At 33.9% G+C, this 15,045-nt stretch overlaps 1 protein-coding gene across 1 annotated transcript in view; it reads left to right on the top strand.

Moving 5' to 3' along the window:
- Nucleotides 1-15,045, top strand: part of CAND1 (cullin associated and neddylation dissociated 1) — a 45,832-nt gene that overhangs the window by 3,141 nt on the left and 27,646 nt on the right. The window contains exon 2 of the mRNA XM_044677881.1: nt 14,340-14,483. Within this exon, the coding sequence (XP_044533816.1) occupies nt 14,340-14,483 (144 nt within the window). The remainder of the gene's footprint in view (nt 1-14,339; nt 14,484-15,045) is intronic.

The raw sequence follows: 15,045 nt of genomic DNA, 5'->3' as shown, positions 1-15,045 counted from the left end.
CTCGAGGCCCGGCCTCTCCTGAGGCCCTAGGCCGCCCATCGGGGGAGGGGAACGGTTGGATTCTTGGGGATGGGGCGCGGGGGTGCGAGAAACTGGCCCGGGAAGAAGCGTGCTGGCGGCGGGGGGTGGGGGGGAATTTCCCGCCTGCATCCTTGTCCCCTCCCCCCTCCGGTTACATTAAATATTTGGAGTGGGGGTGGCGGCGGTTTTCGATTCCTTTTTATACCGAATCCTTGGCCAAATCACGGCGTCACTCCGGAGACCGAGGCCCCGGGAGAGGGGGAGGGGGGAACCTGGAATCGGTCTAGCTCGGGCGTGCGTTTGTTTGCATGTGGTCCTGCCCCCTTAGAAGGAGAGCTCCTCTAAGCCAGGGGCGCGCTTTTTTTACATTTTATCTTTGCTCTTTGTAAAGCTTTACCAATGTCCGGTAGGACGCTATTTAAGTTAAGGCTCCTGACCACTTAACGATCGTTCAGGAGTCATTTTCTGGTTTCATCTGACACTTTGCTATGCCTCCAACAAGCTTCCTTTAGTACTAGAGCCTGGCATAAAATCCTGGCTAGTCGCGCTTGTCTATTGAGCGCCTACTGCGTGCGAAACGAAAGAAACGGTTCTGGTTAAAAACCGGGGCAAGCGATTTGTGCCTGGAGGTAGCCCCCTTTCGGGTAATTTCTTGGGGGAAGAAGCCCCTGTTCTTTGTGTATTATTGCTTCTTTCTCGCCGCCACCCCTGTGAAAAACAACCTCAATCCCACCGGGCACAGAAGCAGTGTTTTTTATTTCATGGTAACAAGAAGGGCCTGAGAAAAAGAATTGTTCGTGATGCTAATTTTTTTAAGTTTCCTATATTTATGATCCTCCTAATACAATATTTCGAAATTCAGGTTCTGGAACTTCTTGACCAGACTGATTATTGTTTTTTGGAAGTTTTTTGCTATATTAGAAATTTTTGCCACATTTGATTAATCCTGAGTCACTTACTCTTGGATTGAGTATTGTTAACCTTTTTTACTTTGTGACAATTAAAGGTTAACATTAAAATGGTTAGGCTTTTAAAACCAAAACTTTATTCATATGCCTCTAACCTTTCTTGGTTCCCAGTTTAAGTAACACAAGCTTATTTTAATTTGGAAACGTTTGAATATCATGCTCGTGTATGGTGTGATTTTATAATTTTACTTTCTATCTTAGCTGGCTCATTAAAATAACCAAAGTGCACTACTAGTGGTTTTCATGAGCTTCAAACTTTTAATATTGCTTTTGTTGGGGAGGTGTGTCTCTATTGGGAAGGGTAGGGTAAAACTTTGCCAAACAAATATAAATGGGTTTTACAGGTAATATTCTAAATTCAAAATAAGACAATAATCTGCAGGTTTTCTACATGTTTACCCTTTTAAAATTTTTCAATAAACTATGAAAACTATGATAGAGCAAAGTAAACAAAAGCTTTGTTTAGCCTCTTAGACCTGGTGTGTGTGGTTTAGCAATCATTTGTTGAAGTTCCAGTGCCTTGAAATCAATTGGAAAAAAAAAAATTTTGGTTAATATTGCCATAAAATCAGACCTACTGTTCAAATTTTCCCAAAATATTGTTTGGAGGATTTAAAATGACCAAGCATGTTGGACATATAGAAAAAGAGATTGGTGAGTTTCTAAACATTGCTGAATCCCTGAATATTTTAGCAAATATTCTTGTAATTTGACCTAATTTAAGATTTTGACCTTTTTTTGTTGAATATTTTTTACCTAACTATCCAGTTATCTGAATTTCCTGTCTAAAATATTTTAAATAGAATCTGTAGTTTTTCTAGTTTTAAATTGATGAAGTAATGGGGATCATAGGTCTTAGAATTGGAAGGGACCAATGGGTCATCTGAAACTGAGGACCAACTTGTTTGCTTCTTTCTTGAGATTAAGTGATTTGCTCAGGGTTCCACAAGGGTAGTGGGTAGTAAGTATCACAGATTCAGAACTCTAAGTTAGGTTCTAAACTCCAGAGCCCATGCTCTTTCCCTCATTCTATGAAATGAGTTTGTTGAATTTAATTTTCTTTTTCCAACTCAAAAATTCTGTGAATTTTCATTCTAAAATCAAATTAGACTTTAGATATCAAAGGTGACTCTAACTGGAATAAAGATGATTGTTAAATTTTCAGTGGGAGTATTTATACCTTGGAAATTGACAAGCTATAAGTATAAGGCTTAGTTTATTTTCTTGTTTCCCTTTTTTGATTGTCTACATTTTAAGAAGTGATAGAGAAAATGGTAATAATGCAGATTAGACTTTAAAGTGTAGCCTGTATTTTTAGAGAGCTGGTTATTAGACATTTACCAATGCATCCTTGGATTAGTAGACAAAAAATGAGCAACAGATAATGCAAATTCTGCAGCATATTATTGTAAACAGGAAAGAGGAAAATCATTTAAATGAAGCTCAAAAGACTTTTAAAAAACAGTATTTTTAAAAGAAAAATCTCACATCATGAAAATTTAGGCCTGTTTTTTTATATTCAAGTATTTTGATGTTACTTAGATTTTTCATTTTTAAAAAAATGAAGTGGTAATATTTGATATACAAGTTTTAAAAAATAATACTTTTGAATATGTTATATAAAGGGTTACTTGTTGAATAGACTCTTCTTGGTTTTTGCCTAGCACCACAGTCTTGCATACAATAGTGTTCAGTAATTTCCGAAATGAATGAATGAACATACTGTATTTATATTGGTCATCATTTTTTCATCCCTTACTTTCTTATCTCCAAGCTTTCTTAATTTGGGGGACAGAAAGTAAAAATCGAAAGTGATTTGCCTCTTTGTAAAATGAGGATAATAATGGGCTAAGTAACCAGCTCCAACAAGGTTGTTATGAAGAAAGAGTTTTTCAAAACTTGAAAAGCCATGTATACATGAGTTCTTTTATCCCACCAAATAAGTTCAAGTAAGTATAAAGAAGCCTAGTTCTTTAGGGTCATCTTTAAATCAGATATTGAGATCCTGGATTGTGGCAACTAATAAAGGAAGAAATTTTAATTGAGGTACATAGTATTTTATTATGGGAGTGCCTTTGGGTTCTTGCTGCTCTTGTTCTTTTCTTTTCTTTTTTATTTTCACTTAACTAGACCTGTTTGGTGACTCTTTGGATTTTTTATCCTTCACTGTACTTGCTGCAGACTGGGCATAGGCTAAGAAGGCTAGGAAGGAGAAGAGAGGACTCTTGGGGATAGTGTTGGGGACAGCAAGGAAGCTGGAGCTGCTTGTTCATGTATGATCCATTGGCCAGTATGTTTTTTGCACTTTTTTTTCAAGATTTTTTTTCAAGAGGTTGGCTTGATGCTTTTCTATAGTTCTTGTTGAGTTGGTCTGGAATTGAGGTTAGGATCTATTGCTGTGTGGCAATACTGGACCTGCTTCTTTGTTTATAGTTTTTAGCTAGAATATTTAATTGATTTTACACTTTTGTACCGGGTTTATGTTCCAAAGCAAATATATTAATGCATTATTTGGATTACCTACATTAATGAGCACTTGAATGGGTCCTACAGCAGTCATTTATATTTGATGTTGGAATGTGACTGCAGATAATGTAGTATACTTTTAAGTCTACTATGTAAATATGTAGTATGCTTTTAAGTGATTTATTTTAAAATAGTTGAAAAGCAGTCCAAATGGCTTACCATTGTTTTACAATTCTTCAGTTTAACAAATATTGGAAGTGGCTTCTGTCTTTAATGCACTGGAAATAGAAAGATGAGACGACACAGCTTCTACTCTCATGGAATTTACAATCTAGTCTAAAATATAAGACAAAAAGCTCTTAACTTTATTTTTTTTCTTAAATCCCTTGCTGGCCCTATAATGTTGGGAACATATTAGGTGCTGAATAAATACCTTTAGAGTTTATAATGCCAAAACAGCATAACATTTTTTCATTAAGTATGGCCGTCATTGGGCTCTACAGCATCTTTGGACATGAGGAGCTATTGAAGTATTCTTTTCAGTCTTCTTCTAGACTGAATAAATATTCCTTACAAAGAATAAGACTTAACAGAGGTATTGACAGTGCTAACAAAGCTCTATTCAGTGTAATTTTTCTCAGTAAGGTTAAAGCAAAATTTATTTCAAATAAACCACAGTATGAGTAATCTATATATGAATGGACTGTTTTTTTTTGTTTTTTTTTTTGGTTGAGGCTGTCAAGGAAGTTTTGCTTAGTGTTCAGGAGCCAAACGTAAATTTTACCTTAGTGAAAAAATTCTGGGCTTGAGAATGTTCATAGTATTTTAAGAAACAAGATTGCTTTTTAGCCTTCCCCCTTCATACCCCTTTTCAATCACTGACCTTTTAGTTAAATAAAGGAACATAAATTTTAGGTCACTTCCAACATTATTCTGCTGTGTGCAAGGCTCTGTCCTAGGTGCTGAGAGAATAGACAATAATAAAGTTTGGACCTTGCTCTAAATCAGTCAAATTAAATATACATTTATTAATCACTATATGCCTGGGGCCTTAGGGAAACAAACAAAAAATGAAAGTCTGCCCTCAAGGACCTTAAATTTCTTTTTTTTTTTTTTTTAAATCAAAGATGTTAGACCTAGTTTGGGGGAAATAACATTTGAAAAGTTAAATAACAAAATACTGCAAGTTAAGTATCAAATGAGTACTAAACAAAATAAGTGATTTGTAGGTTGATTAGATGGAGAGATCATTCTGGGTCAGGGAAGTCAGAGTAGGCATCTGGGAGCAAGTAAGATTTAACTGTCCTAAAGATAATTAGATTATATAGAGGTAAGAATTTCATATAGAAAAAATAGATGCAAATTGAGTATTGGAAAGCATCATAGAATTTTCTATCACATAGAACTGCTACAAAGAGGAAACTAAACTTGAAGAAAATGACTTCTCCAAGATCAAACAATTACTTAGATTATATGGTTGCCACTTGAATGTTAGTATTGCATTTATATAAAAAGTAGTGATTCTTAACTTTTTTTGTGTAGTGGACCCTTTTGAACATCTAGTAAAGTCTATGGACTGCCCTCTCAGACTAAACATTTTTAGATGACTAAAATACACAGGATTACAAAGGAAACCAGTTATATTGAAAGTTATCAAAACATTGGAAACCAGCTATATTGAAAGAGTAATCAAAACATTAAAAAAAAAAATCCCAAGTTTCTGGACCCCAGGTTAAGAATAGTTGATGTGGAGGAATAGAAGATGAGACACTGGAAAGATTGATTGTGGTCGTATTGTGGGCTTTAAATTCCAGACTGGAGTGTAGATTTTATTCTGTAGCAAATAGGGAACCAATGAAAGCTTTTTTTTTTTTTTTTTTTTTTTTTTTTAGTATAATAGTGGTATGATGAAAGCTGTTTTAGAAAGCTTATTCTAGGGGCAGTGTGTAAGATGGATTGGAGTAGTATGGAGAATACTGTCAGGGAGACCACTTGAGAGTCTATTCTAGTTCAGGCTGATATTTTTTTTTTCTCCTATAATTTAAAATGTGCACAGAAGGTTGCGTTTAGGAAAATAATAATCATATTAAATAAGCAACCAACTAAGACCTAGCATGTAAGTTTTGATAACTTAGCAAAAGAATATTTAAAGTTGACCTAGCTTTTATTTCCCAAATTTACTTTGTGGTAATTTTGCATAAACTGTTATTTGAATTTTTCAAAATTAATTTTTTATTCTATATATTGAATATATGTATATATATGTCCAATTTTGAATAGTCACCTTAAAACTGGGAACATTTTCCAATAGCTTGAATTTTTCTTTACCTCTAGAAGTTAAGACTGTTTAGATACCTTACTAATCCTTACTTTAGTTCCTTCCATGAAGAAATTCCCTTTAGCCTCTGTGAACATTTTTTGACACTGACTCAAATTGTTGCCCTGAGTTTTTCCTTTTTTCCTTGTGTCACCTCTTTTTTGAAGAATCTCTTTGAATTCCTTTTTTAAACATAATCTCTTAGCTTCCCTTCAGATCCTTAAATAGCATATCTTGGAGACCCCTTCCCCCTTTTTTTAAACTTGCGATTCATGTTTTTCAAGGTGCTGAAAGGCAGGCTCCAAGACCACAAGAATTCCTAGTGTCTGTGGATTCTTTGGTCTATTAGCATATGAATGGTTTTTTGATGCAGAAGAGTCTTAGGGTACTGAAGTAGGAAGATAGATACTAGGGTAAAGTGAGTGTGAGTAAAGTGGGTGGTTTAGAGGACACATGTCCAGGTGGTTTATTGATTTTAGGTAAGAGGAATAAGTGATTAAGCTATTGAATTTCTCATCTCCAATAAGTGCTTACCTTTCCCTAGAAAGCTATTGGGAGTATATGAGGAAAAAGAGATTGCACTTTCTGACCTAGTATCTCTGGGTACCCTAATATGATCTGTGTGACCTTGAGCAAGTTATTTATCTTTTCTGGGCCTTGGTTTACTTCTCTTTAAGATGATGGGACTGGATGTTCTCTCAGCCCCTTGTAGTTTTAATTCATACGACTAAAGCATTTTAACATTCAAGGTCCAGGCTAAGGTAATAAATAATTTTGTTCATTCTCTTCCCCCTAACCCCCAAGCCAACAACAACAAATTCCTACTTGCTTTTGATGTTCCTCTTTTCCTTCAAAGAACTTACAGCCCATTCATTCTAAAACTGGGAATAAAAGACTTAAAAATAGTTTTTCCAGGTAGGGTTAATATAGTAGTACAAATGATGCTCAAGATCCTTCCATTTATGCCAGGAAAGAATTCATCTCTTATTGGCTAACTTCTATGGTGATGAGCTTGTCCAAATTTTATTAGTCTGGGCTTTGGAACACAGGTATAGCAAGCAGTTCATTGCTACACCTGTACTTTGCAGCCTTTTCCATCTTGGTAAGTGTTGCTAGAGGTAAGGTTGCTTTTTTATTTAATATTATGAAACCTCAGTATGATATAGTAGTTGTTGCACTGGACATAGAATTAGGAAGGCCTGCTTCAAATCCTGTCTCTGAAACTAACTAGTTAAGTGATTATGGGCAAGTCATTTAATGTCTCTTGAGTCTCAGTTTTCTCATCTACAAAATGAGAGAGTTACAATAGCAGGCCTCTAAAATCCCTCCTTACTAGAATCCCAACAGCATGCCTATCAACTCCTTTCTAAAAGAAAGGGAAGATAATCTATAAAGCTGAGTTTTTTTCTTCAGTTTTAATTCAATTTATTCTTTAATTCAATTATTGAATAAATGATTTCAGGGTATATAAGGCTATTTCTGTCTAATATGTTTTTGTAGTTTTCCCCTTGTGGGCTTTGAATTTATGAAAATGGAAAAAAATGAACTTGCTGAACAGTTGTTTTTTTTCTGCCTTTATTTCAAGGGACTCAGAGGGCACATGCCATAGTAGAGAAAGTTTTAAACTGAGAGTTAAGAAGATAGGAGTTCAAATATTACCTCTGACACTTAGTTGTGTGACCACTCTGAGCCTCCAGTCTTTTTAAGACTTAAGTCAGAAAGGAATTATTTTCTGGGGGGGGAGGGGGATGCTTCCCTACTATTGTTATTATTCTTATTATTAAAAACCTTACCTTCCACATTAGAAGAAATACTATGTATTGGTTCCAAGGTAGAAGACTGGTAAGGGCTAGGCAGTGGTGATTCAGTGGCTTGTCCAGGGTCACATAGCTGGGAAATATCTGAGATCAGATTTGAACCTAGGATTTCCCATCTCTAGGCCTGGCTCTCAATCCACTGAGCTGCCCAGCTGCCTCTCTCCCTACTAATATTATTGATAATTTTTAATGCTGACATAGTTTGAGGGATGTTTTATTCGTTTTTTTATTTTCTTATTTTGTTTTTCCCCTTTGTCTAGAACCTATGGAGACTTCTATGCCATGAAACACGAGTCAGAGTTTAATGGGGGTTAAAAATCTGAGAAACATAATTGTTTGGGGAAATAAGTGTATGATACTTGTGGAGGCAGGCTGGGTGGGTTGGACAGAGTTTAGATTGGATAACAGATTAATAGAAACTAGTAGAATTATTTGATGAATTATCTCACTACCTAGTCAGTTATAATTGTAGCCCAGGCCTGTCTTAGACTTATCTACTGGTTGCAATGAAATTTACAATTGATAGGCAGTTGAATAGTTAACAAAAGGAATTTTTCCTAGCTGTTGCCTGAATAAAGGGTATTTTGAGAGGCTGCAGCATTTATTAAATTGGGCACAATTTTTAAGACTCTGGTTGTTGGCCGAGCTAATACTACCATCAGAAGCCTAAATGTAGGTAATTTGAAGGAACTCCCAAGTTTTAGGGTCTGGTAGGAAGGTGCCCTCAATGGTTTGAGCCTTAGCTTCCTAGACCATTTAATTCCTGAGGATTTTTTTTTAATAAAGGAAAAGCTAGTCTAACCTGTATGGGGCTAGTTGTTGCTTGTACAACAGTTACAGAGTTGGAAGAGACCACAAATGTCATCTATTCCAGTGTGTACCTGAAAAAAAGAATCCTGTTCAACATAACGAAGTAGTCATCCAGCTTTTGCTTGAAGAGTTGAGGAGGAAACCAGTATTTCTTTGAGTCCTTTTGTATAACTAATTGGGAAGCCCTTCCTTTCTTTAAGCCCTTTAAGCCCTTTCTTTCTTTAAGTTAATAAGGACCTGAATAAATTAAGGAAGAAACAAGGATTTATATTGAAATGATTTTAGGAATTATAATTTCAGTTATTATATTGAAATGATTTTAGGAATTATAATTTCAGTTATTACATAATTGGTGATTACCTGTATTTGAATATCAAATGAGATAATAACAAAGTGCTTTCTAAATCTCAAAGCTATAATTACTAACTTAACTTATTTACGAAAACATTTAGGTTATGGACACTACTTAATTTCTTTGATTGTAGAGTAATCAATCAACTTTTTTTCAAGTATATACTATATATCAGGCACATAGTGAGGTGCTGGGAATACAAATTCAAAACTTAGTACCTGTATTCAAGGAACATACATTCTGCTAAAGGAATACGAAATGCTTATAGATAAATAAATAAATAAAGGATTGGGAAAGGAAGTTGGAGCTGACAACATTGCAGTCAGGAAAAACTTCTTGAAAGATATAACAGTCCAAATTTTGAAGATAAGGAAGAGTCAGAGAGGTATGGGAGATTAGGCTTGGAAGACATTCTATGTAAAATCCATAGAAGTGGATAAAAGAAGGTATACTACTCACCTCTAATAACTTTAGCCATCCTGGCCTCCTAGCTGTTTCTTAATATTAATGCTTCATTTTTGGCTCCCATGCCTTTGTACTAGTTCTCTTCCTATGCCTAGAATGCTTTCTTTATTAACCTACAACTTTCAGAATCTCTTGCTTCTCTTAAAGCCTCAGCTGAAGTGCTACTTAACTCTTACAGGAACCCATTTTGCCTGTCCCTATAAAAAGCTATCTTATGCCTGCCCTGTATTTATCACACATATACTGACTTCTTTATATGTTCTCTCCTATACTAAAATATAAACTCCTTGAGGGCAGAGACTTAAGAAAGCCATTTTCTTGAGTGCTTGAAACAGAGTACCCAGGCCACAGGAAGAGCTTAGTTTGTGTTATTGATAAATAAAACTTGTGACTTTGTTTTCCTCCATAGGCACTTTTCCTCCCTAACACTACTACTCTTAGTTTTATCAGTCATGATTAGGATTGTATTTCACCTCACAGATTCAGTGGAGGGAGGGAGATGGTTTCCTGAGGTAAATGGGTGAATGTTAGAAGAGACAGATAAGGAGTTTGAAAAGGTATATATATAGTGTATAATTTTGAGAGTAGCTAAAATTGATTTTTTTTTTTTGAGGGAAAGAAGAAATGGAGACTTTTAAGATTTGTGCATATAATCTATTGAGAGGGGGAAGAAACACAAAATAAGAGAAGAAACTTTTAATTGTTCATTCATATCTGTGTCCATATTTCAACTGTTGCTTTGTTTAACTTGCATTTAAATCTGTCTCTATTGGAACTGATGGAATAACTTTATTAAAAGAAGTTAATGGTTCATAGTGTATTACTGATTTGTCATTGGAAAGGACATTTTAAAAAATTAATTTTTTTCCATTTACATGTAAAAACAATTTTAAACATTTTATTTAAAATTTTTTTTTATTCCAAATTCCCTCCTCCTTGAGAAGGTAAGTAGTTTGGTATAGATTAATCAATGTAGTTATACAAAACATTTCCACATTAGCCATATTGAGAAAGCAAGAAAGACAAAAATAAGAAAATGATAATTAAAAAATATGCTTTGATCTGCATTCAGTTCTTTCTCTGGAAGGAGAGAGAATTTTTTATCATAAGGCATTTGGAATTGTCTTGGGTCATTGGTACTGCTAAGAAGAGTCATTCTCAGTTGATCATAGTACAGTATTGCTCTTCTACATAGAGAGTTCTCCAGGTTCTGCTCACTTCTCTTTGCTTGAGTTCATATAAATCTTCTCAAGTTTCTGAAATGATCCTGCTTGTCATTTTTCATAGCACAGTATCATGATCATATCCTACAACTTGTTCAGCCATTTCCAAATTTATGCATATACAAGGACATTTTTATTGGCCATAGCAATGACATGTAGATCCCTTTAAGAACTAAAGGTCTCTTGATCTTGATATATTTTATTTTATAATTTAACTTTTAAGCTATCTGAATACTGTAATCATACCAAGAGAATTTATCAGTAACCAGATATATATCACTGGTTAGTATATCTCATGTCTCATGACATTGTTGATATAGGACAGATTTCCAAACACAAGAAGTAAGTAATATCCAAAATTTTTTTGATATTTTCCAGTACAACCCTTTCAGATTGATCTACTCTTATTTATGTCTTCTCTTCCCAACTTTCTATTATTGTTGAACACTACTATCTTCCCAGTCACTTAATTTCACAGCCTTAATATTATTCCTTGCTCCTTACTGTCACCACACATAGCCAATATGTTGTCGAATCATATAGTTTTCTATATTTTCAACATCTCTTGAATGGGTCTCATCTCCACTCATATACCTGTCACTCTAGTGTCAGACTCTTATTATAAGGACTTTAATAGCCACTTCTTTCCTTTGAAGAGGAAAGCTAGAATTCCTTGAATCATCAAATCAAAATAGGCCAATTTGTTGGTAAATATATTACGCCAATTAAAAACCAAACCCCAAGATTTAACAAATGCAGTAGCTAGAGATAATAATTTTGAAAGTTTCGGCAGTTTAAATTTCAGCAGTCTAGTATTTCTTATAAATAAAATTAATATTTTTGTGATGGATGAATGTATAACCAGTTTGAAGAGGAAGTGCACTCAAACAGTTGATGCTAATGCAAGCAGAGACAAAAGAGATAATTACATAGCAGTATTAAAGAATCAGAAATAAAAGTCCAAATCCAGAAAATATCCAGGCTGTATGATTGGGATTCGCAAATGTTATTGATGGAGAGGAAAGGTAACTGTTTCCTTTGTATGTATGATTGCTTTAGCTGCAGTTCACATGAGTTCTGGCTTTGAAATGTTTATATAGAATATTTAGCAACATCAGAATTTATCCAGAGAAAACTTACACTTTGGCCATACCTGGAGTAGAAATGAGGCTTGTGAAATCATATGCAAAAGATGCTTTGGTTCCATTTGTAGATGGTATAGTGGGGAAGAATTGCTTATAAATCTAGAGATGAAAATCTTTGGGGAAAATACTCTTTTGATTATATGTGTATATATAATATGTTGAAACCAATATTAGGAAAACTGTTACTTTCCAATACTACATCAAGAGAAAGTTAATATAGGAAAACTGCTCTAGACTTGCCAACAGTTTAATTGATAGCAGGACAAAAATTCATATTTATAAGCACTGGCTAAGAATGTGGACTAGTTAAAAATGCATGCTTCATAAATCATACTTATGGATAAATTAATGAGGAAGCAGGCAGTTATTTTTTTTTTCAGGCTTTAGAAGTGTGATAGTCCCCACTTCCCCCTTTTTTTAAATAAAGTGATAAAAGAGGCTCTTGGCAAAAATCTGTGTGATCTGGAGACAGATCAAAGAGGACTGAAATTATTGCAGCACTTAACAGATTTGTCAGAGTATGGTGAAGGACATTTGAACTAAAAGAAGCAGTTGCCATTTTTCTTCAGGTTAAAATGAATTCGTTTCATCTTAGATAACAGAAATTTACTCCTAAAAATAAAATATTTGCTGAATATTTAAATTACATACTTAAAAGATTAAGATTCTCAAATTTTATACTCTGATGGAGAAAGCTATAAAATTAACTAAATTTTAGCTATGGATAATTTACAAAGTAATATTTTTGATGTGTTCCCAATGTTTAAAAAGTCTGTCCTTGAAATAGAAAGACTTGCTGACTGCAGTAGTTTACCTTTTATCTTAAAAAGACCTAAATGTTTCTAAATATGAATGGATAAGGAACATATTTGCCATAAAGAAATAATATGTTTGACCTTTCTCAGGTAAACAAGAATGGTTAAAATAGAATTGTCAGCAAGACTTGAAACATGCTTTTGAATCTGAAAATATGTTTGTCTTGGATATGAATATAGATTTGGATATTGGATAAACCATTATGCCTTTAACCATCATTCAGAATATCTTGTGAAAGGATTTTTTCATTTATTTTTGTTTTCTTTAAAATGACAAAATATCGATCTCAGTGGTTGAAAAATAATTATGAGTAGCAGTATTAATTTTTTTGGAAAAATTTTGATACAAAAGCAAATTCAACGATCATTAATAGTAAAAGTACTGTGGTTTTAAAAGTAAATGTGAAATGTAAAGATGTTATCATTGAACAAATTTTTTATTATTTTTATTGTATGTTCAAAATCTGTGTGTGTGTGAGGCCCTTAACCACAAAGCATATAGTTAAGTGCAAGCCTTTGTAGGCTTTGGCAGTAACCTGAAGAGCAAGATCCACTTCACTTAATTAGTGGAGATTCACCTTGGAAAAAAAACCCAAATAGAGATTATCAAAACTATCTGATACTGACTAAGAAATAGAAAAATAGATCAGAAATTATTTGGTAAAAATTGCTGGGACAATTGGAAACTAGGTATAGACCAGTATCTTGTACCATTCACTGAGAGAAGATCAAAGTGGATACATGATCTAGACATACCATAAGCAAATTAGAACAGAGAACATTATCAAATTTTGGATAGGAGAGGAATTTTTGAGTAAACGAGATTAGGGAACATTGTGAGTTGTAAAATGGATAATTTTGGGTACATTAAAATGAAAAGTTTTTGTGCAATAAACAAATCTTGCCAAGATTAGGTGGAAAGCAGAAAATTGGGAGGGAAGGATTTTCATAGATAGTCTCTATGACATTAGGTATTAGGTAGAGGTCTCATATCTAAATATATAGAGAACTTGGTTAAATTTATGGGAATAAGAGCCATCCTTCAATTGATAAGTGGGTAAAAGATGTGAAGTTTTTGAATGAAGAAATCAAAGCCATATGTGAAAAAATGCTCCAAATCACTACTCATTAGGGAAATGCAAACTAAAACAATTCTGAGGTATCTCATACCCATTAGATTGGATAAAATGACATGTTGAAGGGTAATGTGAAAAAGTGGAGATGCTACTATGCATATATGGTTGGTGGAACTGAACTGATCCAACCATTTTTAGAGAACAATTTGGAATTATTATCAGAGAGCTATAAGAGTCTGAATGTCCTTATACTGAGCAATACCATTGCTGAGTCTATATTTCCCCAGGAAATTAGGGGAAAAGGAAAAGAGCCTTTATGTTCCAAAATATTTATAGCAGTTCTCTTTGTGGTGGCAAAGTACTGGAAATTGAGGGGGGATATCCCATCAATTGGGGAATGGCTAAACATATGGTATATGATTGTGATAGAATACTACTATGCCATAAGAAATGATGAGCAGATTAATTTTTTTAAAAACTTGGAATCAACTACATGAGAAAACAAAGAATGAAATGAGTAGAAGCAAAAACATTGTATACAGCTACAAATTTAAAATTCAAGGAATAACTCGTGAATATTTACCTCCAAAGAATGAACTGAGAAGTGGAAACACAAAAGTCTTCTGTATATTTTGCTGGATGATGCCTTCTGTGGTGTGGGGTGGCAAGGAAGGAAGGGACTGTTTAGGTTTTATGAGGCTAAAAAATGAAACATTTTATTATCTGTTTAAAATGATAATACATTTAGTTAAAATTGCCTTTTTAAACAAAATAGAAATTGTAATGGCCTTTCCCCTCCTTTTTGGATAAGTTAATTGTATTTGTTATATCCGTATTATCACAGTTGGATTTACCTTTTGATAGGTTTATGGCAACAAATGATTTGATGACAGAACTACAGAAAGATTCCATCAAGTTGGATGATGATAGTGAAAGAAAAGTAGTGAAAATGATTTTGAAATTGCTGGAAGATAAAAATGGAGAAGTACAAAATTTAGCTGTCAAATGGTAAGTTTATTTACCTCTTCTCTCCTCCCCCCATTAACTGGTGTTTTATAATAACCAACAAGTAATTTATCTCATAGAAACTATCTTAGTATTTTATTCATTAAGCAAAATTTTCACTGCATACAATGATGATTTACTAATATTTATTTTTATTCTACATATATGGTAAATACTTGGTTTTACATTGAACATACATTTGGTAATGTTTCTTTAAATAATTAGAAGGTAAGGAGGAAACTCATATAAGTATTTGAAAGGGAATTGGCACTTTAGTCAGAGCTCTTTCACCTTACTAACTGTATAACCTCAGCCAAGTTACCTTGGGTTTTTTTGGTCAGAGTTGTATAGTTTCAGAGAATATTCTATTTATGGTGTGTAGAATTGTATCATAGAATATTAGAAGAGGGAGGGATGTTCTATTGATTAATAAATTTAAAGTAGTTTTAACTACTTTGCTCTCTATAAAGTTTTTGTTTTTGAAATGGCCCATGAAAATTTGAAATTATATAAAATATTTTCTGGACAGAGTGCAAGCATAACTTCTGTTCAGTCTCTCACCCCC

Source organism: Gracilinanus agilis, chromosome 5, assembly GCF_016433145.1.
Source record: "Gracilinanus agilis isolate LMUSP501 chromosome 5, AgileGrace, whole genome shotgun sequence".
NCBI classification, from domain to species: Eukaryota; Metazoa; Chordata; class Mammalia; order Didelphimorphia; family Didelphidae; genus Gracilinanus; species Gracilinanus agilis.
Note: the sequence above shows the minus strand (reverse complement) of the source record. Positions and strands in the feature narration are given on the sequence as shown.